The sequence below is a fragment of the Balaenoptera musculus genome, chromosome 19, assembly GCF_009873245.2.
Source record: "Balaenoptera musculus isolate JJ_BM4_2016_0621 chromosome 19, mBalMus1.pri.v3, whole genome shotgun sequence".
In the NCBI taxonomy this organism is placed as follows: Eukaryota; Metazoa; Chordata; class Mammalia; order Artiodactyla; family Balaenopteridae; genus Balaenoptera; species Balaenoptera musculus.
The window spans coordinates 55,752,090-55,776,957 of record NC_045803.1 but is presented as its reverse complement, the minus strand read 5'-3'; the positions used below and the strand labels follow the sequence as shown (position 1 = coordinate 55,776,957).

Sequence of the window (24,868 nt, the reverse complement as noted above, 5' to 3'; positions counted from 1 at the left end):
ACACGGGGAGGGGGAAGGGTAAACTGGGACGAAGTGAGAGAGTGGCATGGACATATATACACTACCAAATGTAAAACAGCTAGTGGGAAGCAGCCGCATAGCACAGGGAGACCAGCTCCGTGCTTTGTGACCACCTAGACGGGTGGGATGGGGTGGTGGGAGGGAGACGCAAGAGGGAGGAGATATGGGGATATATGTACATGTATAGCTGATTCACTGTTATACAGCAGAAGCTAACACACCAGTGTAAAGCAATTATACTCCAATAAAGATGTTAAAAAAAATTAGCTAGTCGAGAAATGCAAATGCAATCAGAAAAGAAGAAAAAAAAAAGAAAAAAAAAAGACGAGAAAGAGACCTGGGGTCACTCTACCGATTTTGCTAAACTGCAAATAACGCAGCAGCTTTCTGTGGTGAATAGGAATCACGGAGTAGCTTTTGTTTCTATCCAAGAAGAGATCAAAATGGACTTTATATTCCAACGAATATAAAGCCACAAACAGAACACGGCCCTCTTGCAGAAGTGTTATGCCCCTAGATGACCGACAGAGGGCAGAGCTGTGCAAACCTCAGCTGCCCTAGATCTAGAGGACAGCGAAGGTCCAGCCCTCTGAGATGGAAGATGGGGTGGGTGGTGCAGAGGAATAATGGGGGGGGCAGGCATCAGAGTGACTCAAGCCAGCATGGGAGAGTCGGCTCAGGGCTTGCTGGACAAGGTAGCAGCTGGGAGAGCTCAGAGCTTGGGCCAAGCCACTGAACCTGGGGATCCTCGTCTGAAAGTGAGGTGCTGCTTAGCTGCCAGGGCCGGTGAGGACGCCTCAGTGCACAGAAGTTCCTGGGAATGAATTAGTGCACTCAGTCACCTTATAGAACAGAAGCCAGAAAACCATCACAACTCTAATTTCCAAAGAGGGGGACGATAGATTCCGGAACCTACATCCGGGTGAGTGTGACGGTGGTCCCAGAGTCCAGATGTATAAACATCTGTAATAAAGACAACAGCTGGTGCCTTTTCAAAGCTTTATGCACTTCATCTCCTTGGAGCCTCTCAGCAGCCCCTGAGGTAGGTGCTGTGGTTACCCCCATTTAAAGATGGGAAAACGGGCAAGATGAGGGCAGGTGGTTTGCTCCAGGCCACCCAGCTGGGAAGTGGTGGGGTCGGGATTTGAACCTGACACTGGCTGGAGTCAGAGCTGGTGGCGTCAACCATTATGGCACCTACTGCCTTTTAGAACAAAACTGCCCACGAACAAGTCACAGCAAGTCAGCCCCAAGGCCACTTGCAGCCCTGGAAATGGAATTAATCTGAATTCCAGAACAGCCCAAGACTGTTGGACAACAGGCTGGAGAGATCTGGGATCTGTCTGAACCACAGACCCCAAAGCAATGAGAGAGGAGAAGAGCCGTGCACGGGAAAGGAGGGGAGAACAGCCACCCCACGGGTGGGGTCTGTAGGGTGCGGGCTGGGAATGCCAGGGGGAGCAGGCTCTGTGCTGGGGAGGGGCGGAGGGGGCTGCAGCCTTGAACCCAGGGCGCTGTGGAAACTGACTACTAATGACAATCTACTGAGCTCTTACTGTGAGCCCACCATACTGCCAGGCACTTTACAGAGGAAGATCCGGTGGTCAGAGTGATGGCTTGAGAGCAAGTGGGATGGAAGACAGGTCTGGGAGACACCGTCCATGCTCGTGTTACTGCATCCCCCTTGCGATAATGCCCCTGGGGAGTGGGTTGTACCCTTCCATAGGATGTAAATTCGCAACGTGAGGAGGGTCCGTGAGTAAACTTCTGTTGCCTCCAAACCCAGCTGCTGATTCTGACTCCTGCCTGGCTGCCGTTGCCAGAAGGACAACATACGCACAACTGGGCAGTCTGACCATCCCTCAGAGGAAGTGGGCGGCTGGGCTGTTTCAGCCATCGTCTGCCCTTCTAGGGCTTGTAGGGTAAGTGTGGGAAGTGAAGGGGGTTCCCTGTAACACACATGAAGTGAGGGGGATTCCAGCCCAGTGCACTGCAATGGAAGCGTCACAAGCTTTCCCTTCAGTGATGTGGACTGAGGCACGGAGTCCTTATCCAGCCAGCTACATCCATCAGCTCAGTCCGCTCCGGCTGCTGTAACAAAATACCACAGACCGGGTGGCTTAAAACAGCAGAAACTGGTTGCTGCCAATTCTGGAGGCTGGAAATCTGAGATTGGGGGGCAGCACGGTTGGGTGAGGGCCCTCTTTCAGCTGCAGAATTCTCCTAGGGAGCTTCGTGAGGTCGTGAGTTATAAGGACACTAATGCCATTCAGGAGGGGTCCACCCTCACGACCTAATCACCTCCCAGAGGCCCCACCTCCTAATGCCATCACCTTTGGGGGTTAGGATTTCAACATGTAAGTTTTGGTGGGACATAAACATTCAGAGCACGGCACCATCCACATCCACCCATCATCCAGTCTTCACAGAACACCTAAATGTAACACATTATAAGAAATAAGGTTTGAAAAAAAAAAGAAAGAAATAAGGTTTGATAAAAATGGAAAATTACTGATGGTTGTGGAAGCTGGGTGGTATGTACCTAGGGTCATTACACTATTTTCTCCACTTCTGTGTATTTTGTTTGAAGATTCCCATATAAGAGGTTGAACAGAGACAAGGCGTGCAGTGTGGGAATCAGGGGCTGCGGTCTCAGGGGCCGCCTGCCACACGGAAGCAGTTGGTGCCTTAACTTTTTCCAAGCTCCTGGAGGGCGGCGACTTCAGGCCTGCAGAGCCCAGGGGCCTTCACCATCAGCTCAAAGCAAAACCGAGAAAGAGGGGGCTGCTTCCACCAGGATACAGAAAAGGCACAATTTCTAGCAGTGACCGCGGTCACGTTGTCTGTTACCAGGCAACAAGTGACACGAAGAAGACGACAGGGGTGGTCCAGGGACGGGTCTGGAAGGTGAAAGGCAAGGAAGGTGGGGACCTGCTGCCTGACTCAACATCACACCCCCTCCTCGCCCACAATCAGCAGCGCCTCTGCCATCACCTCTGTCCTCAGGCCACACGCTCCAGGCCCGCTTTACAGAGCATCAAACCTGCCAACGGGCTGGCTGGGGACCAAGGGAACGGCTAACGAGGTCTCGGACCTCAGAGACGACCACTATGCGATCGTGAATAACCACGTGTTTAATGCTTCACAGGACAAACTTGTTCTTTGCTACGAAATTCATCACGAACTTGAAACGTTGTAACTGTCAAGTCTATAATACAATTTAAGCCCCAGGCGACAAGAGCTCTCGTGTCCAATAATTTAGCTTAGTGAAGTTTGTGCAAAGTCACAAACCTTTTCATACGTTCAAGATCTCCAGAATTTAACTAGTGAAGTGTAGCACAGCTCTCTACCCCTTTGCAATCAGCAGAGAGAAACGGCTAAAACAATCATGGCTGAACCACGTTCTACGCTGAAAGGAATATCTGTTCTCACCTGGGCCACCTGCCCGGGTCCTGGAGCGGCTGACCCATCCACCTTGGGACGAGAGCCGGCAGAGGCTCCATGGTTTCTGAAGACCATCCCAGGGCAGGGAGCCAGGCCGAAGGCCACGATGGAATCTTCTGGAGAGAGCAGAGCATCCCCATCCAGCCCACGTCCACCTGTACCCACCACTACCTCACAGCGGTAACGCATCTTCCCTCGTACAAAGCCCGGGCCCGGCCTGCCGGTGTGACCCCGCCACAGGCCAGAGAGCACAGTTCAACTCTGGTTCACTCTAGAAGCTCCTTTGGGTACATAACCCCATCCCCGACCCCTCCGGAAAATTATCCTTTTCCAAGCCGGGGACGTTGGCTTCAGCAAAGGTGACTTAGAGTTTGCTGTTCTTCTGAAACTGGGCCACCAGGCTGAGGACCTGCTCGGAAGCTTTGATGCTCTTGGAGCTGAGGTAGGTGGCCCTGTTGGTGGCCGTGTCCTCCAGGAAGTAGCGGTAATTGACCATGAGGCCACACGAGCCCGTGATGCCCTTGAGGCTGACGTCGGCCATCCAGTTGATGCGCCACATCACGGCCCCGTTCTGCAAGTGGAAGTTGGCCACGGGGTTCAGGGCGTAGCCCCGGTGCTTCTCCCCGTACAGGTACCAGGCGCAGAGCCGCATCAGGGGGGCCTGAAGTGCCCGGACCAGCTGCTCAGATTGGACCCACTCGTTGCTGCTGAGAAAGGTCTTGAGGGTCTCATTCACGGGACCGCCCGTGATCTCGGAGATTTCTTTACACTCGGAATCTGTCAACAGTTCATTCCTCCCGTGATCCTTTGCTTTTGACTTCAGCAGCCCCAGAAGCCACTTGGTGAACCCGGGGATAGGGGACAGACTTGCAAACGTCCCCAGGTGAGGAAACTCCTTCTGCAGGGCATGGTTGGGGTGGGGAAAGGAAGGTGGAGAAAACACACACACACACACACAATTCAGCAGGTGAGTCACGGATTCACAAACACCTCCTTTCTCGCTTACGTATCATTAACCTCCGTGTGCTGCTGTGGGGTTTACAAAGTGATATTTGATGCGCATGAATCTTCTTCTTTCAAGGAACAGTTATTAAGGATCTGATGTGTGTCAGGTCCTGGAGGCATCCTGAGTCCCCAGGACAAGCCTTTACTGTGGGGTCTCCATCTGCACCACTATCCACGCCGGCAAGTTGGGGGACCTGCCTGAAATCGGAGGGGTGGGCTGCTACGATGTGGGGTGCCGTCTTCTGACTACAGATCTTGTCTTTCTAGCCCACCAGGCCCCTCCCACAGACTTTGCTGCCGCCACAGAACCTGGTTTGGTGCTTGGCACACGAGTACCCAGTGACTGTTTGCTGTTTGTTGAATGAATAACTGATCGCCCAACTATAGCACAGTGGGTGCAGAGGATGGGATAGAAGGGGAGGCAACGGTTATGTCTCCACATCAGATAACACAGTTCAATCACTGTTGTTCAAATTACAGAGAGATCTCAATGATCACTTCAAAGAACCCAGTATTTTCCAGTTAAAAATGTAATATATGCTCACTACAGAAAAATTTTTTTTTAATTTAGGACGGAAGCAAAGAAACCACCATACTCTCCAGGTTTGACAGAGTATAACTCCTGGTCCTTCTCTAGGCAATTTTTGCAAGGGCGAGACAGTTATTTTACATCCTGCTTTGTGGATTTATATCATGAGCGCTTTCTCATTGTCACTCAAAATTCAGAACCGTAACTTGTATCGACAGAATAATATTAAAAGATAAGACGATCCCATGCCTTTCCTAACCCTGTTCTTTTCACTGGGCATTTAAGGTGCCTCTTTCATAAACCTCCACGAACACCTCTGTGTAGGAAGGGCTGCCCTTCCCTCCAGATTTCTCGGGTGACTTTCCGGCTCCCAGCCCAGTCGTGGAGAAGAGGTCAGCGGCAGGATGGCTCCTGGGCTGCCTGATTCCGGAACAGACTCTGCTGTATCACCCAGACCCCGGATTCTGCTCCTCCTCTGACTGCCTTTCTGACCCTCATACCAGCCCTGCTACCCACCTGCCCTCGCCCCATTCATTAGCACCTTCAGCAAAGAAGCAGGAAATAAGAAGAAACTCAGAGTAATCAGATGTGCTTCTTATCGCCTCTGGGGAAAAAGTGGCAGGGAGTGATTCTAACGAAGCTGATACCCAACTGAATCCCAAGTTCTCAGACTTAAAACTATGAATTTAACACGAAGCACGCAAATATTTAAATTCCATCCTATCTGTCGTTCTCTGAGGAAGAGCTTCTGCAGCAGCTGTCTGTGCTGAAACCACCAGAAGCACAGAGCGCTGCTCTCAGAGCCCATTAGTCATGACCTAATTATTTTACCTAAAAATTGGATTCTGCACATTAGAGTTCACTCCAGCCCCTCATGAGATAGCTTTAAAAAGCCCAAACCCAGAGTGGACCTGAACATTTCTGTGTGTTTCCCAGGGCAACCAAGAAAAGGCAGTTATAAAAAAAACCAAGTGCCAGTGCATTTACCCTCCAGCTGCCTGGTCGAACCGTTCTCGACACTCCCTCCCGGGCCGCGAGTGGGCGAGGCTGGGTAGGGAGGTTGGCACGGCCAGGACTGGACAGTGGGAGCGAGGGGGGCCCTGCTGGCGACTATGCCGGGACAGCGTGTGCCCATCAGGAGCCGCCCCGCCAGCCAGGGGGCGGGGTCCCCTGCAGAAGCCGCCGCCACCCCCAGGACGCATCTGGATGTGTGGCCCGTGAGAAGTTAGTTTTGAGGGCCTTTTCCTCAGCACTGCTTCCAGCCCCTGACGAGTCTCGGGGCTCCTAGGAAGTGCCAAGGGACACCTGGCACTTTTCCACCCCTCCTGCTCGCTCCGGCCCAAAGCTTCACCCTGTCCCCAGAGATGAGGGCAGAACTGCTCGGCCACCCCAAGGCGGGGACACGGACAGCGGTGCGGCGGGATCAGGGTCGAGCCTCGCTCACCTGCAGCTCCTTCACCACCCGCTTGATGAGGAAGGTGCCCAGCTCCACGCCCTGCAGCCCCTGCTGGGTCAGGCTCAGCGAGTATAAGATGGCTGTGGTGATCTTGTCCCGCTCCTCTGTCTCCGACGTGGGACTCTCCTTCACTATGATGGTCTGGAAAACACAAAGGACATGGATGGGCAGCTGTGGATGCACCCGCCCCGCCCTCACCCCTCCTGGGGGTCCCTCGACCCAAGGACCAGCCTCTAGAGGCAAAGCACCCCGTTCTGAGACCTCTCTGGAGGCGGCGGTGGTCTCACAACTTCCCTGGCTGTTTGCTCAATGTTGTATCATTTCTATCACTTTGAAATTCTCCCACAAGCTTCGCTGAATCACAACTGATGTCCCCTAGGTCTCTCTCCGGGGAGGTCTCTCTCTCACTGTGCAATCTGCCGCCCTCCGACACCCCCAGACAGCACGCCAGCCCTCTGCCAAGGCCAAGGGCCCCACTCCCTGCGGCTCCTGTGCGCAGGCTGCCCGCTGCGTCCTGCAGGCCTCCCTCCGCCCCGCTGAACCCTAGTTGTTTACACTTCCCAGTAAGGCGGACGCAGTCCTACGTAAGTTTTCTTTCAGGAAATGTACCTTTTTATGCCTTTCCTATGTACCTTTTTGGTTTTGTGCCACGTCCTTATATTTCCACAGTGAAACCACACGCCCGCACAGACACGTACGAGAAGCGATCTAAGAATCATGACTCGTACTGGGAAGTCCCTTAGCCAAGTCTGACTTGATCGGCTCTGAGATGTGAGAGTGGAGCGTTCTGAGCTTTAATACCCTGAGGGCCACTGGACAACAGTGGTGGAGACCTTGCAGTTGGCTTGGACACAGGCCCGCCAGCCTGCTTCTGAAGGACACGCTTGCGTTGCTCTAAACTCCTACCAGCTACCCTGGATGCCTGAAGTAGGGGAGTCTGGCCCAGAGTCCAGGCTGAGGTCTGGAGCCCACAGACTTTCTTAAATTGCCAACGGGGTGCGTGGGTCTGCGCGTAGCCCCCTGGGGAAAAACATCCTCAGCTCTCATCCCCTTCAGACGCTCGGAGGGTCTTTTCTGTGACTCCTGGGAAGCCATGAACCGTCGCCATAAGGAAAGTTGGGTGGATGGTGACACAGAGGCCGTGACATCCGGGGCCCCACCAGCCTCTCCTGCACCCGCAGCTGACGGAGGAGCTCTCCTCCCATCATTCCTCGTCCTCATCTTGTTAAATCGCCTCCTTTGTTTTTCAAGAAGTCTGTAGGTTATCTTGTGGTTCTGGACTCAAAAGTCTCCAGCAAATCTTTTTTTTCAAGTTTAAAAAAAAAACAAAAAACCCCAAACAAACGAACCTTTCTTTGATTATATGAATGAGATACGCACAGTGTCAAAGAGGCAAGAAATAAACGCATGAAGAAGAAATCACAAATCACTCCAGAACTCAACACCCAGTCCTACTGTTAACGTTTTGGGGAGCGCCTTTCAAGGTCGGTCTCACCGGCCCCAGGCAGGCACACACATAAATACACGTGCATACAAAACCACGGACACACGCAGTCTCTCATGTGTCTGTCCGGATGTGCGAGTCTCCTCACACGGAAGGCACCTGCCCTCAGGGCTGGGACCCCGGTCCCCCACCGTCCCCACTTCTTCCATCATCCTGGGCAGATCTCTGCAGTCCCCTCCTAGCCTCAGAGTCCTCATGTCTAAAAATAAGCCTGAGTCACAAGGCGCCGTGGGCAGTCACACAGCAGGGCGCTCCGCGGGCAGACGGAGCAGAGCAAACGCTCAGTTGACGTAATTCATGCTACACAGAAGGTCACACCAGATAGGCCAGGCTGGAACCTGAACCTTCAGTCAATAGTAAGTCAAGGTTGACGTTCCATGTCAAACACACACAGCTAAATCCACACTTAAGCCCACACATGGGAGCGCGGGGTCTGTGAGGACAGGCCAGACGCACACGCCATCGTTCCCTCCCTAGAGCATCCCCTCCCGGTGGACACTTTGGTTACCACTCCCACCTCCAGACCACGCTGCAGTGAGCAACCGCCCAAACTCTCAGGCCTGAGCCTCTCCTGGGATAAATTCCCGAGGGTGGAATTTTCAGGTCAAAAGGAACACACGTTTTATATTTTAATAGTTATTACCAAATTGCCCCCCGGGAGGTCGTGATAACCTCTAGTGCGTGACAGTGCAGGCGCCTCCAAACAAGCATCGTGCGGGAACGTCTCCCTGCTGACGAGCCCTCCACCCTCCGATGCCAGGAGACGCTGCCCAGCGCCCACCTGAGATCTGCCATCGCCTCTCAGCCTCCTAACAGGCCACTCTGACCCCGAAGCTGCAGTGACCCAGGTGTGCCCACTTCCCCTCACCGGGCCTGCTCTGCAGCCCCAGCCCCTGCCCCCCGTGGGCCTGCGGACTGAGTGTTTCAGACACTCACCAACGCCTCGAGGAGAAGCCCAGCTTGCTCCGGGGGGAACCACCACACCGGGCAGAGCGCTGGGCCCGCGTCAGGCACGCAGCGCAGCCGACTTTCCAATTTCTCAATCAGCTGTCTTTTGAAACTACCCACAGGTACTTAGAGGCTGAAGAGTTGATCCCCGCGCCCCTGCACTTGTACCCCCTTCCTCCATAACAGCCTGGACCACGTCTCAACCCAAGGTCCACACACCCTGGCAAAAGCTTGCCCCATCCCATCACTGCCCACACACTGCCCGTTCTCCACTCTGTGGCTGCAGATCTGGAGACTGTATCTAGCTAATGCAAAGATCCACAAAGGCCAAAAAGCAATTTATTTTCAAAAAGGGGAGAAAACTAAGTTAACAGAAAACTTAAGGCACCCTGGGCCGTCTGCCCCGTCCTGAATCGACCGCGCGCAGGTACCTGGATGCTGCTGGAGATCTCACTGGTCAGGGCCACGTGCAAAATGATCAGGGGCTCCCCTGGGGTCGAGCAGTGAGAGAAGAAGTAACACCTTCTGTAGGGCCCCACGCGCCGTTTCATGTCCGCCCAGTTTTTAACGGGATGCACAGCCTCAGACCTGACGAGAACGTTATGAAGGGGCAAGACAAAAGTACAATTCACACGTTAAATAGCCGCGGGGCTGATTCCTACCCGTGTTATTCACTCAAGTCAAAGCAATCCTTTAAATACAGCTTCAACGGACTCTGCGGGAAATTCAAAGATCACTTTAGCGTGAAACAGCGTTGACTGAGAGGAGGCACAACTGGTGACCGTTTTACACACAAAACTGTGCTCTCATCCCCGCTCTTAAGACTCATTTGCCAGGCCCTGGGGGAGCAGTTATGCGGCAGATTTCAACACAGAGACTTGACCAGATGCCTGTCACCGGACATCCTATGTCTCTTGCTTCCTCTGAATCTCCGCAGTGTGAAGTCCGTGCTGCCTGAGGACACGCCTCGCCTGGCTGCTTCCATTTGCCCAGCGACCTCGGCCACCACTGTTTTGTTTCAACCTGCGACGTGGCAGCATGCCACTGTCGGCCAGCCTGCATTTCACTGTGTCCGGGGGAAGGTGGGAATCACGCACTATACTGTGAATTTGGAGATTTTATCCAAGGGAGACATTTTAACAGCTGTTGAGACAGACGTTTTTTGAGTTACTAATGCCAGTGCTTGGTCCAGTGAACCCGGGCAGCTCTGAGCATGGGGTCGTTGGGGAGACACGGGCCTGAGGGCTTTAAATATGAGGACGTGACCGAGACCCCAAGTGCAGGTTCACTGGCAGAAGGACCAGCTTCCACCTGTGCCCTTTCCTCCTCCGTGGTCTCGGCATCACCTGCTAGGACAGCCACCGTTGTGGATCCTGTGTTTGGGTTTTATCAGGCTTGGAACAAAATGTACACGGGAATGGAGACTGGCTTTCAGCTGAAACGTAAGAAAAGCAGAAACGTCATAAATACTTACTCACTGATTTTCTGCAGCACTTCGCACGGTGAATGCCAGGTGACCCGCTCCAGGTTCAGGAACCCGGAAGAAAACCATTCCGAGAACATGCTTTTCAGCACCCCGTTCATTTCCTGAAATGGAGAAGGGGGAGCGCTGGCCTTCCGAGGGAAAGACGTCCAGCCCATCCCCGCATCGCTGCCGCACCGGGAATTCGACTCCGAAACCTGATACAAACGAGGAGCGGGCAGGATGGGCCTGTCCTAAGGCAGCCCGACCAGGCTCCGCTCTCGGCCACCGCAGACCGAGCTCAGCTCCACTTCTTCCTTCCCTCCTTCCACCCGTAAGACACCTGGGCTCCACGTGAACTAAGTTGCCCAAATCAAATAACGTGCGCCGATGCATTCGCCGCCATGAACACAGACACACACGTGATGTTAAGCTGACGCTGAACGGCGTCTCGTGCAGGAAACTCCAACACCCTCTCGGGAACATTCTCTAGTTCGCCAAAAACACCCTTTCTTGTTTCCCAAGAGAAACGAGCACTGGGTCCCGCGCCCCACATTTCGACAGCTCTAAGGTGTGTGTTTTCCTATTTTAACATCTTGGTGGTCAGGACGCCTTGTTCAAATGATGGCGGGTCATGGTTTAATCGGCAGCATTTTTTCCTCCCTGAGTGGGCCGTAGGATAATAGTGTGTCGGGCAGTCCATGCATTTAGAATTGATGACATTATTCTAATTTCACTTACTTATATTTATTCTACTTCCAAAAATGATCTGAGTCAACTTTACCATCAGAGATACGTTCGCACTGAAACTTTTCAAGCAAGAACAGAACCAGAGGTGAGTAAGGAGAGGAGAGGATGCAGGGGCAGAACCATCCCAGTTCAGTCTGTGGTGACTGCTGACCACGTAACAGTGGTAAGCTTCGTGACAGCCAGAGCAGAGGGCATGTCCAGGGCAAGAGACAAGGCTGTTGTTCCTCAATGGCTGCGTCCCTTTTCCCCAAATCAACAGAAGCTTCACTTTTTAGCTGGGCACATGACTGTTCAGAATAAAGTTTACACTGCCGCTAGGAGTAGTCATGTGACTGAGTTCTGGCTTCTCAGGTGTAAGCAGAGGTATCCTGCAGCAGCTTCTGGGAACCTTGAAAGATGGCAGGAGCAGCAAAGGGCTGCTCTTTTTCTTTGTCTTTCCCACCGCAGGGAAGAGATGTCCTTCCATCTTTTTCTTTGTCCTTCCCAATGCAGGTTGGAAGGCGATGTGATGGCTAGAGCTGGAGCAGCCATCTTGGGCCATGAGGTAACTCTGGGGATGAGTTTTTCAGGGAAGAGCAACAAACAGAAGTCTGGGTCAACTGAGGGCACCGCAGAGCAGGATCAGCCCTGGGCTGCCTACCTCCAGACTTCTTCATGAAAGACAAACTTCTCTTATTCAAACCACTGTTGTTTTGAGTCTCTGTTATTTATAGATGAACTGCATACTAACAGATGCACCGCATATTATTGAATAACAGCAAACATCTCAGTACGCCTGGTACAGAACTGACCTTATGAATCCCTGTATAAGAATCACAAAGACCATGACGGATAACACCTCTAAAACTGTACACAAGCTATAAAACTGTTATAGGGCCATTTCACATTTTAATCCCTGGTAAAAGGTCAAAGGACTCAGAACCTTGTCACTTGAGGGTAAGCTGCAGGCATGGGGGTGGTGGCTCAGAAAGGGTTTCAGAATGAAGTGATGCCCATCTTTCAACACTGAAGGCCTAGGGCACGAAAGAGGCCCCATGGGGGCGAGGAGAGGGGGTAAGTCTAGGACCAACGGCGGAAGGCACAGTCAGACTCCGTGTAAAGAAGAGCTTCTGAGTAGCGAGGGCGGCCCACAGAGGTCCTCCTGGGAGACAGCGGCCCTCCCCACGGGAAGAGATGAGCACAGAGCGGGCAAGAACGCGGCGGAGGTGGTGTAGAAAGGATTTCCACGTCGACAGGCGGCTGGACCAGATGACCTCTGTAACTCCTCGTAACTCTCTATCCCATGGTCTAGTCTCCTTCACTGGCCTCTCAGCTCTGTAAGGGCAGAGGTCATTTCTGATTTAGTCCTCTGGTTCTCAAAGCCATCAGTGGGGTCTTCCACGTGGAAGATGATTTAACAGATTGATGGCAAATGAAAAAGAGAAGACAAACTGGAAAACAGTGAGCAGGAAGTAGCAGGGAGGGAGGAGAAGGGATGGCTCACCAGGCAACACAGAAGGGCTCCTTACAAAACTGTATTTCCTGCACTGACTACAGGGGTTCTCAGCCTTCCTGGGGTCCCCACACACTCTTGCATATGTGCTAAAAACTGGGGACACTCTCCCCAGAAAAATGCAAACACATTAATAAAACTCTGCACACAGTTTCCTGGGGTTCATGGACCCCTGTGAAACTCAGTTCCCAACCAGGTTCCCCAGGTTGGAAACCCCTGCACTGAAAGGTTAGGAACGGACCAGCCGAGTTCCACGTAGGATGTACACGGAACTCTATCGCATCTCCGTGACACGCACAATAGGAACAAGTTGGAAAAATCTACCTCCGGCATTCATACAGTACTAATTATGAAAGGAATGGTCTGGCTGACGGAAGCGCCTCTTCTACGCGTCCCTTCGTTCTATTCTGGGCTACTGACAGCTATGAAGTGGGACACTGGACACGAGATCCGGGAATCTAGGTTAAAGGTTACACACCTCCACCGCCCAGGGCTAACAGGACCGCAGCTGTTCAGGCTGGAATTAGGTGCCGAGGGCAGCAAGGCTACCGGATCTCAGACAGCAGGAGGGAGAGGAATCGTGTGTGCGTCATGCTCAGTGATTCAGAAATCATTTATCAGCGACCCAGGACTCGAAAATACAACTGCTGGGACAACGTTCCCATCTACAAATGAGTTCATCTCTTAGTGTGGCTAAGCACAGAATTTAGGAGAACAACGAGGACCACCAGGTTAACTTCAAAACAGGACAAGACACCAGAGGAGGTTTCCAACCAACCATGGTGCGGCTGGGCGCTGCAGTGGTGGCGTGGGGACCCTGCCTGACACGAGTTTGGTCCCTTCTCCAATGTTCCGCCCGGGCTTCCATTAAGGTTCGCACAGCTCTCGCCGTCATTTCTACATTCAAATCGCCCATCGTTTCCTAAATGCCAGCTCCCTTCTGCTGCCCACAAATATCTGACGGTGCCCAGACTCTCTCCCAGAATGGGAGTCCCCTTGGCTTCACTGGGGACTGTATCTGTAAGAGACTGAACTCTTCAACCCCAAAGGGCTTTTGGAAATAACTCTGCAGAAAAACAAAAAGCCTGTAAACTGCACACACAAGAAGCACGCGCCTGCCCGCACACCGTGTACCCCGCTCAGGAGCTGGACACACAACCGCAAGTTCACAGGGCGTCTCGCTGAGGAGAGCAACTGACGGCTGGATTGGATTCACACCTCAGAGCCCAAAGCCCTCACTTCCCCGCCTCGGGAAAGAACACGCAAACCCGGACTTACGGCCACACGTCCAGGCATCATAATAAGCCTCTCAACTCACTTGGAACTTCAACAGAGAAGAAGAGCATTTTTAACAAAAAGAACATTTGATCTTGTAAGCAAAGGGACCGTTTCTTTTCCTGGTGTGATTAAGCTGCTTTGTGGATTTGGTATTACCCACCCCTGCCCAACACTGGATGACTGATTTATTGTTCTATTTCCTAAGATTAAAACTCGGGGTGGGGGGCAGGGGTCCTGCGATCAGAGAATTCAAGGACATTGACAAGTCCCTTTTCTACAAATTCCTTAATCATGAAAACAACTAAAATCCCTTTCTTGGGATAAATCCATTAAGATCAATTCACTTATTATAATCCAAGAAGTGCTGCAAAGCGGCATCAGAGGGACGGACCATCGCAGTAGAGACCTGGGATGAATCAAGAAGTCCCAGGCTTGGGCTTTCCTGGTGGTGCGGTGGTTGAGAATCTGCCTGCCAATGCAGGGGACACGGGTTCGCGCGCTGGTCTGGGAGGATCCCACATGCCGCGGAGCAACTAGGCCCGTGAGCCACAATTACTGAGCCTGCGTGCCTGGAGCTTGTGCTCCGCAACAAGAGAGGCCGCGATAATGAGAGGCCCGCGCACCGCGATGAGGAGTGGCCCCCACTTGCCGCAACTGGGGAAAGCCCTCGCACAGAAATGAAGACCCAACACGGCCATAAATAAATAAATAAATAAATAAACCCAAAGTTTAAAAAAAAAAAACAAGAAGGTGGATACAAAAATAAAAAAAAAAAAAAAAAGAAGTCCCAGGCTGGCCCTTAAGACACTTAGGCTTCTAACGACCTTTTAATTGACGGGCAGCAACGTCCATCCTCTCCGCAGCGGATCTGCTATCTTGAAAACCACAGCAGACATTTGACGTTTGCCGGGTTGTAAAAACTTTCTACACAGCACTTGCATCTTCCCAGCAAACAGACTTGATACCGACTCTGAACTTCCTATCAGGAAGGATTAAGAGTAAGAAAAGAAACCTCACCCGATTTAAAATATCCAAGAAAAGACATCTACCCCTGCCTGGCCTTCTGCCTTGGGCTTCATGCTGGGCTCCACTCAAACAGAAGTGTCAGGCTTCGGGATTCTTCCATATTTCCAATAATCACAGCCCTCGGTCAGAGACCAAGATGTTGACAAACTGCCCTCGTTCGTAGCTGTGTTTTTAGCCAAGCTCCACGGTATTTTCAGAAGAGAAGCAGGCTGCTCTTGGGCAGACTGACCACTGCCGCCTCAGCGGCCGAGCTGGTTGGCCCAGGACAGTTAAGGGACGTGGCTACGATCACCTAAAATCACGCTTCTCACCAGCATAACTGGGGCCTTCCTTCCCCACCCGGTGCGTCTTCTGCTGTACCCACTGTTCCGTGTAAGATGGCCAATCAGCATCCTTTTGGGCCTCACACACGCCAGTTATTCTAAGGACGCCTTTGTGCTCACGAGATTCAGCAAACAGGAAGCTGCGAGGGGAAGCAGTGGACTGAGTCCACTCCAGGGCAATGCCCAGGCCTGAGCCCACAGCAGCTCTCGTTCACCTGACGTTAGCTGGCAGCTCCAAGGTCAGCAAGGGCCAGGGGAGAAGCACACCCGTGTGATGGGGTGCCGTGTGCACAGCAAGGGGTGCTCAGGTCTGCTACTCCCCGTCTCCTGGGCGTCCCGCGGCATCCTAGGCCCCTGGGGACCTGCGGCTCCTGCGCTGAAGCTTCGAGGGCCAAACTGCTGGTGGTTTCCAACACTGGATTCCTAAAAGCGAAAAGCTCTAGCTTTTTAACCACCTCTTTAACCTGGCTGCAAAATCCAGAATGAAACAGAAATGGAATCAAGATGGACCACACACATTAAGTGATTCTGGTGATTAATTACAATATCAGATCCCCGTGACGATTTCTATGGGTTAAAAAAAAAATCAACTCTGAACGTTTTGAATGATAGGGATAAAAAAACACTCACGTAGCCACAGAGAGCAAAGGGGAAGGGGAGCAACAGATTTAGCTACTAACGGTTAGAGGCACTCGGGCTAAGGGCGGGGTTTCCAGGTAGAGAAACGCAAGAGGTGTGATGGAGCCACCTGAAAAGGCTTCTGCACCCGGCGCGTCCAGACCACGCGCAGAGGCCAAGGTCAGGCTAGGGTCACTCACCCTCTGCTTGAGAAATATCTTGATTCCACGTGACTTGTTGCCTTTCGGTTGGTGATGTTTTTCCCTCATGTGTGTGGACGGCCTTGGTTAAAAAGCAAGGAACCCTGAACGTCTGAGGACACGGTGTTGCTGGCAGCTCTGGGTCTCCCTGGGCCCAGCTCCCCTCCCACAAGCCAAGTCTCAAGGTCACGGCTTTGAGCTTTGATGATGTCTTCTCAACCTCATGATAACCAAGAGTTTTCTCTTGTATGTGTGGAAGAGTAAGGAAACGAGTCCAGTTATGTCTCACAGAATCGGATGCGACATCAGGAATCCCCCAGGACAAGGGCGGTCCCAACGTCTGGTAGGATGTCTCTCTCTCTCTCGGCCGCACAGAAACCTTCCCTGGTCTCCAGGTTCCGTTCCAGGCTCAGACCTCTGAATGGAGCAGTCTGACCTCAGGACGAATGGGAGTGGTTAGCTGCCGACTTCGCCGGATGGCAGGGCACCTGGGAGTCTATCTCACGCTTCATTCATCATTTTGCTATGCAAGACGAAGGTCCCAGTTTTCAAGGAGCTGCTCATCCAGTTGCGGGGGAAAAATACATTTCAAACAACAGATTCTGTGGTTAATGTATCAAATCCAACCGAGTGGTACAGACAATTACGTATCTATGAAGCTCAGAAGTGGGTGAGGCCGCCCTGAGCTGGAGCGGCTGGAAAAGCCTAGCAAACGAGCTGCGAGTGGAGGTGGCTCTTTTTCTAACAGGAATCACGCAGGGGTGCGGGTTCAGGAACTTTCCATCCAGGAGCCAGCTTGGCTGGAGAGCAGGGTCCGTGGAAGGGAGCGAGTAATGCTGGGGGAGTGGGAACGTGCAGGATGGCTGGTGGGCAGCAAAAATGCCAAAGGAAAGACACCGAATGCCATCCTCCTGGCCACGGGAGGTTTGATGATTTTTCGACAAAAGAGCAGAGACTGACCTGATGCTTCAGAAAAAGGTGGGTGCTGAGGTTGCTGATAAGACGGAAGCTTACACAAAGTCTTGGAAAGATAAACACAGTCACAACCAGAGAATATTAAACTCCTGACTCAGTGAAACTAAATAAAACAAAGCCATTCATCAACTGGGTTGTTTTACCTTCCCTTCAGTTTTATAGAAAAAGGCAAATCTAAAAGAATAAGCCCATTTTCGATCTAGTTAGGTTGTCAACTAAGAGAGTTGGTGTGCCATGATGAAGTACACACCGTGGAGTCGTGGAGACAGGTCTTGGGTGGAGGCGCTCTTACCAGCTCCGTGCTCTGGGCGCTGCACTGGGCCTCGACAAGCTTTAATCACCTCATCTGTCAAACAGTCACCACGTCTTGCTGAGGATGAAATGAGCAAGTGCATGAAAGGCACTCACACATACGGTGCCCGCCCCTAACTCTTCCCATACTAGAAGGGAAGCCTCTGGACCAAGTGACCTTGGAGCCTGAGCACGCCTGGTACCATACAGACAGCCAATGAATGGCTGAATGGATGGGTGGAGAGTTTCACTTTGGGACAGGTCACCTACCCAAAAGACATCCTACCTTGGATTAGATAGACAGACATCCTACCTAATTCTCAAGCCTCCTATGCAATGAGAATTAAGTTTCAGAAGGCTTTCAGGAGCACTGGTCTCTGCTTTAAGGAGAAAAAAAAAAAAGTTCTGCTTGGATTGCAGACTAAACCCAAGCCTCTCTTGGGAGGAACCAGATGGGTATGCACACAGTGTGTGGAACACAAGGTCTCAGCCATTCAGATGGGGATTTAGTTGGGAACATGGTCAATTCAACACACTGGGATTCCAGGACTGATTCGGTGCCAATGCAATAAACAACTGAGGTTCTCAGCCTGTGACTCTTATAGCTGAAGGCTCACTGGCCCTAGGTAATACTTAGCATTGTAGATTAGCCAGCTATTATGAGCAATCAAATCATAGCTACTATTATGATCCTGAGATTAACCCTATCCTAACTACACACAATTTTATGCGTCTAGGGCTACGTAGCCAAGAAAGATAAGAAGGTTTCTGATAAACACCATAACTCACATAACATGATGAGGATATAAAATGTAGAGCAAAGAACCTAGGAAATTTGGATTTGGGTGGATGATCAGAGACATACTTATTTGCTTTGAGGTCCTGGTCAAGTCATGTGACCTCACGTGACTTGATTCCTTTACTGTAAAACGAGACATGCTTATCACCTCCCCAAGAGTGAGGCAATGAACGCAAAAACCATTATGCCAGTGTTAAGAGTTCTTAAACGAATCAGGACATAATCGTTCAACTGTTCAATTCTTTTTAAAGCCAACTGCACCTACTAAAGTTCTGAATGCCAGAACATTGACAGCATTTTTGGTTTACTAAAAGAGCAAGTTAGTGGTCCCACCATATTTAACATCAATAGTAATAAAAGGACTATATTCAACTGTCAGCCACCTTTCAAGTCATCATTATTTAAATCTTAAACTATTTATTCGCATCTAACCTGAGCTCACTGTGCTAAACGCCTGATTTCCTCAAGAAGTCAACTTAGAACCCTATTTTTAGGGCTGAACTCAGGCAGGTGAAAATGCCCTGGTCAAAGTTATGAGGCAGAGAGAAAATAGAAGGCATCCAGGCCCCTAGACGGTGGCAACCTCGAGTTCTCGTCACCTCTGTACGTTTCACAGGACTTTTTAGGACAAGGGCTTACACAGTGGGCACTGCGACTAACTTTTACTGACCCCATCCAGGTCTTCCGAAAGGTACCGGATGCTCGGTCCGGTCCGCATCCAAGTGTGTCACACGGACGGCACCTCTCAGGTAAAGGAATAAAGAAGAGACTGTATGGCGCACGCTCAGCAGGAACGAGGCGTGACAGTCACCTTCAAAGTCAGCGAGGGCCGAGTTTCTATAAGACTGGAGCGAGGTGAGCCTAGAGGGAGGCGAGGACTGGGAAAGCGTGGGAAGGAAGGGGACAGGGCTCGGGGGCTCTGACTCGGGCGAAGTGTGCGCGGCGCCAGGCAGGGGAAGGTGGAGCGCTTGGGGCTTGAGGGGCGGGTGAGGACGCCATGGGGAGGGCCGCCAAGGGTCGGGGGCGGCCCGGGCGGGGCCTTACCCGGACGTGCGGCCCCTCCATCAGCTTGAGGGCCTGCGCCTCGAGCAGGTCGGCCCGCAGCTGCACCAGGAAGCGCACGCCGCCGTCCAGCTTGCTGATGTGGTGGAAGAGGCTGCGGTAGCGCGGCACCAGCGCGTAGCGCAGCCGGTCCTCTGCCTGCAGGAGCACGGCCGCCTCCCGCGGCTGCTGGAGCAGCTGGAGCACCGCGGCGCTCTGCTCGGCCACCTGGCCGTGGTCCACGCCGAAGCCCTGCGCCAGGCGGCCCAGCAGCTCGGCGCGCTCGGCCGCCTCAGCCAGGCCGCCGTAGAAGCTCACGAAGTCCGCGCACTGGTTCTCCGCCGGCGCCGGCGTCTTCTCGCGCAGCCCGTAGGCCGGCATCGCGGGCACCGCACGGTGCAGCAGCTCGTCCATGGCCCGCTCCAGGGCGCCGGCCGCCGCCGCCCGCCCGCTCGACAGCCGGGGTCCGGGCGGCCGCGGCGGCCGCAGGGGGAGCCGCGGCCAGAGGAGGAGGAGGCGCCCAGCCGACAGACTCGGCCTGAGGACTCGCATGGCGCAAGGATACAGCTGCCTGGGGAACGCCAACGCCGCCGCCGCCGCGCTTCCGGCTTCCGGCACGCGCCCGTCCGGTTGCCCGAGCCCGGGGGACGGGCGGGGCGGCGACCAATCGGAGGGCGGAGCGACGGGGGCGGGGCGGAGTGCGGCCCGAGGCCAAGTGTGGCCAAAGGTAACCCGGCCGGCGACCCATCGGAGGGCCGAGCGGCGGCGCGGGTGGCGACTTCAGGGGCGGCCTCTGCCCTGTCATCTGGCCACCCGAAGTCACCGCCTCAGTCCCGCTCCTCCAGGGCCGAGCTCTCCAGCCCCAAGGAACGTCACGGTCACCTAGGGAACCTGTTACGCGCGCAGATTCCTGGCCCTACTCCGGAGATTCTGATCCAGTGTGCCTGGGGAGGAGCGGAGCAATCTGCGTGCCTACGAAGTATTCGTGGTGGTGATTCTCTGGCAAGGTAGCCTCTGTCTTGACCCCTGCCTAGGCGCTCCTCTCTCTCTCTCTCCCAGATGACCCCCAGAGCTGCAGCCCTCCTTTCTCCTGAGCTCCAGAGCCACGCTTCCAGCTGCCTGCTGGAGAACTTTCTCAACGATATGGCAAACCGGGCTCTCCCAAGCATCTTGCTCCCCAACGTGTCCCCCTTCCTTGGTCCTCATTCATTCATTCATTCGTTTTCATTCAACAGAGTGTTTATTAACCGCCTGGTATGTGCCAGGCCCTATACGGTGCACGGGGATAAAATAATGAACCAGATAGACCTGAACCTGCTGCAGGGAGTTTACAGTTTAACGAGGGAGACAGATGATACCATAACTACAAATTGTGTTAAGTGCTATAAGGGAAATAAATAGGGTGGAGTGATATAGCTGGGTCAGAGCGGACGTCCCACTGTGGACAGGGTCATCAGGGAAGGCCTCTCTGAGGAGGTGACATTTCAACTGAGACCAGAAGAGGGGGGGAGGTGGGGAGGTGGGGAGAAGCTCACCTATCCATTCTCCCAAGGTCAAAAGCACCGTTTTTTATAACCTCTTCTCTGCCTTTCATCCCAACATCTAAATTTTATCGATTCTGCTTTTAAAAGACTCCTGCATTCATCTCTTCTCTCTGGCTCTCTGCTCCTGCAGCCCGTGTCACTTCTTACGAGGGCCACTTGCAGTAGCCTCTCTGCTTCCAGGCTTGATTGCTCCAATCCATTCTCTGCATCAGCCGCTGGGTGAACTTTCTAAACTATCCATCTAACTACGTTATTCACTTGCTCAACAACCAAATGCTTTGAGCCTGACAGGCAGAGCCTGGCACGGACGGCCCCTGCTCCCCTCTCTGGCCCCGTGTTCTGTCTCTTCCCACCTCACGTCCCTTACTCTGTGGCCTGGTGGCTCCCAGATGTTCAGATTTGGGGATCAGTTTTTAAACACTGGGAAGACGGACACAGGACAGGGAGTGGGGAGGTGGCTGGGATCGCATCCGTCTACAGCCTTGACACACACCCCCCGCTTCAGACAGTCCCTCCTTCCGGGAGTGAGATTTCTGCCACAGTTAGTGAGAGACTGGGGGGAGTTCGCAGGGCTTGACGCCAAATTCAGTGGAGTCCAGAGGAAAAGCCATCCAGGGTCCCACTGTGCTCTTGGAGAAAGAGAAGCCTCATCTAGGTACAAAGGATGAAGGAGAGCATCAAAGAACCCATTGAGAACACATGGTGGGCAGTATGCCCGGGGCAAGCGGGCTCCGGGGCAGGGCCTTTCTTGTGTGTTTGGGGAGCTACAGGGCACCCGGCGATCAGTGGGTAGAGGACGGTGAACGCTTCCCTTCCTTAGTCACACAGTAGTCAGTAACTGATGTCCCACTGAAGTCCCTCTGCTGTCCCCTGTGCCTGTGAGAAGGATGTGTGCAGGCCCTGGCTGAGCCCCTCATGTGCCTCTCTGTACTCTAATAGGACCACCAGTCATTCAGCACTTCCTAAGCGCCATCCCCTGTTCTTAGCACTTACATGCAGTATCTCATTTAAGCTTCCCAGTAACCCTATGGGGCCAGCACTATTATTCCCATTTTATAGAGGTGGGAACAGAGGCACAGAGAGATACAGGGACTTGCCCAAGGGCTCCCACTAGTAAATGCAGCAGTGCTCCCTGGGTCTCCCCCAGCCTGGAGTGCGGAAGGACTGTCTGGACCCAGCCTGCTCTCTCTCCAAAGTCTGTGCTCCTTCCACCCCAGGATCCTGCCTCTGCTAAAACGAGGATTCCTGCATTATTTAGAAGTGAGTTTGTTTTCATGCTGAAATGTTGAGGAACAGACAGGAGAGACAGGAATCTAGTAAATACCAACTCCCTCCCACACGGCCGAGGGTTGACTGCTTTCAGTCCTCACAGCAACACTCTCAGGTAGTTGTCCCCCAACTACAGATGAGGCCGAGGCTTGATGGGGTCACGTGACAAACCAAGGTCATCCTGTTAGTGAGAAGCAAAGTCCAGGTTTGACCATTGTCTATCGGCGCCGAAGCTTTTGCTTTTCCCACTCTCGTGAGTTAAGTTTCTGGAAAGGTTTTCCTTCCTCAGAGGCCATACGGGAATCATCCATCTGTTCCCAAGTTCCATCCCAGTGATGATGGGAACCAACAGGGAGTGATAACTGTTATTTTATAATGGGGGAAAAAATTCAGAGGGGGGGCCAGCCCTAAGAGATATTAAAATTTATGAAGCTCCAGTAATTAAAACTGAGTGAACAGACAAACATTTATGAAAATAACAGAAGAGCCCAGAGGTGCTTGGGTATTGGGTGTAGCGCCCCACATCATGGTCGCTTCACACATCACTGGGGGGAAAAGAGCAAAGCTGTGTCCTCACACTGTACAAAAGAAATTCCAGATGGCTTAAGGGTTTAAAATTTCACAAAATGAAACAAAAGTATTAGAGGAAAAAAATCCCAGAGTGCAACAAACCTTTTGAAGCATGATGCAAACCCAGAATGCATAAAAGAGAAGATAGGTAAATTCCAATATATAAATTTTTTAAGTTCTTTATACTTAAAAACAAAAGCAAAAGACAAACACTACCTTGGAGAAATATTTGCAAGCTATTATCACATACAAATGGCTAATCTCCCTAATATATAAAGAACTACAAAGCACCATGGGAAAAGACTGTCAACCCAGCAGAAAAATGAAGAAAAGATCTCACCAGAGAGTTCTTAGAAGAGGAAATAGAAATGCCTCTGAAAAATCTGTAAGGTGGGCTTCCCTGGTGGCGCAGTGGTTAAGAATCTGCCTGCCAATGCAGGGGACACAGGTTTGATCCCTGGTCCAGGAAGATGCCACATGCCGCGGAGCAACTAAGCCCGTGCGCCACAACTACTGAGCCTGAGCTCTAGAGCCCACGAGCCATAACTACTGAGCCCACGAGCCACAACTACTGAAGCCCATGCGCCTAGAGCCCGTGCTCCACAACAAGAGAAGCCACCGCAATGAGAAGCCCGTGCACTGCAATGAAGCGTAGCCCCCGCTCGCCACAACTAGAGAAAGCCCGCGCGCAGCAACGAAGACACGACGCGGCCAAAAATAAATAAATAGAATAAATAAATTAAAAAAATATATGAAAGGTGCTCAACTTGACTCGTGATAAAAAAAAATGCAAATTAAAATACTCCAGTGAGCTATCAGTTTTGATTTTCTATGTTGTAATGATCAAAAAGCTGCGTGACAGTCTGTGCTCACGAGCCTGTGGGGAAGCAAGCCTCCTCTTCTGCCGCTGGCAGGAGCGTCACCTGGTACAGCCGTGTGGGGGGTGCAGGGTGCCTTGGCAGTTCTCTCTCGGCATCACAAACCGGCCCAGCAATGTGCACAGATACATCTTCCGTGTGCTGAATGCGTCAATGACAAGGCTGACCAGACCTGGGTTCTCAGTCAGCAGGACCAGGAATCAGGCAGGGAGCCCAGGACAACAGCAGGGTCCCCGCAAGGAGATGGAGGTGAGGGTGGAACAGCCACCTCTGGCGATAACAAGGGCTCAGGTTCAAAAATCCTCTGCCGGAGCACCTTGGCCAAGAAGAAACAGAAAAATCAAGGTGGGGGAGGGGATGGTTGGAGCATCTCCATCCCCAGAGGCGAGTACAGGGAGCTGGGATAGCACATGAATAAAAACCGTGGGCTCCGAAGTCAGCAGAAGGTCCTGGGGACGCATCCTGGACCTGCCGCTTTCCAGTTCAGTGACCCTGAGTAGGTTTTGTCACCTTTTAAAGGCTCTTTCCACATCTAACAGATGTAGTTGAGAGTAACTGTCTCTTGCAGGCTTGTGAGGATTAAATGAAACAATTCATGTTAAGCACATGGCAAGTAGTAAAGCCTCTATCACATTTTAGTGAAATTATGGTCATTAATATTTGGGGGTGAGTGTATATTTGCATGTATCCAAAAATGGAGCACCATGTTGACCCCGGGCTCAGAGACACTCTGATTCCTGTGCAACTTCTTCCTGGAATTCTGCAGTAAGTGAGGGAAGAGGCAGCTGAGTGTGAGAAAAGAGGGTGGAAAGGGAGAGAAAGAGTCAGAGAGAGACCGAGACCGAGACCGAGACCGAGACCGAGACCGAGACAGAGAGAGAGGCTGATGGAAAGCCATTTCCTTGAGCAATTGCCAGGATAACAAAAAGAGATTTTTCTTTTGAAACAATTTTCAAATAGTTACAGTTATCAAAGGAGATGATTTCGTCCTCTAGGAAGTGAGGCTCTGACCTCCCTTCCATTTTCTCCTCCTCCTTCTATTTCCCACCCCACCACCACATTTATGGGAGAGAATATCCCACACCAGCCAGGTCCCCCACGGAGCAAAACTGCAGGAAGCATTAGGAATACGTGGGACTTTTGTTCCATTCAGATGGAAATCCAAAGCATCTTTTGTTTAAGGGTAGGAGAGCCGGTACCTGGCTGACTAGGTGCCAGAATTCCTATAGGTAGAACCCTCTGGTCCAAGCGTTACAGTGTAAAAGCACCGAGAGGTAGCAGTTCTTTATGGGGCCAGCCTTTGTTGGGCATGTCTGATCTTACAGGGCTCCAGGGAACTCTGTTTGGCTCCTTCTGCAGAGACAGAAATACACAAAGCCTTCTGAAGGAACACTAGTTCCTCTTCTCTAAGGAAGTGGTGAAAACTCATCTCCGGCTGGTGAAAG

General features: G+C 52.3%; 1 protein-coding gene across 1 annotated transcript; it reads right to left on the bottom strand.

Annotated features, from left to right (window-relative positions):
* Positions 1-3,135: 3,135 nt before the first annotated feature.
* MLYCD (malonyl-CoA decarboxylase) lies at positions 3,136-19,748 on the bottom strand. Its single transcript, XM_036832134.1, has 5 exons — positions 19,166-19,748; positions 10,382-10,494; positions 9,339-9,495; positions 6,444-6,596; positions 3,136-4,363 (listed from the first exon to the last, which is right to left on the bottom strand). The coding sequence occupies exons 1-5, from the start codon at positions 19,712-19,714 to the stop codon at positions 3,830-3,832; spliced, it is 1,506 nt and encodes a 501-aa protein (XP_036688029.1). The 5' UTR covers positions 19,715-19,748; the 3' UTR covers positions 3,136-3,829.
* Between the last annotated feature and the right edge of the window lie 5,120 nt (positions 19,749-24,868).

Bases quoted from the DNA above. Each gene is read 5' to 3' on its own strand.
- MLYCD (XM_036832134.1), bottom strand. From the start codon at position 19,714: ATGCGAGTCCTCAGGCCGAGTCTGTCGGCTGGGCGCCTCCTCCTCCTC. The intron at 9,496-10,381 runs GTAAGTATTTAT...CGTTCTCGTCAG, and splicing joins GTGCTGCAGAAAATCAGTGA to GTCTGAGGCTGTGCATCCCG. The intron at 4,364-6,443 runs GTGAGCGAGGCT...CATGCCCTGCAG, and splicing joins GGGTGGTGAAGGAGCTGCAG to AAGGAGTTTCCTCACCTGGG.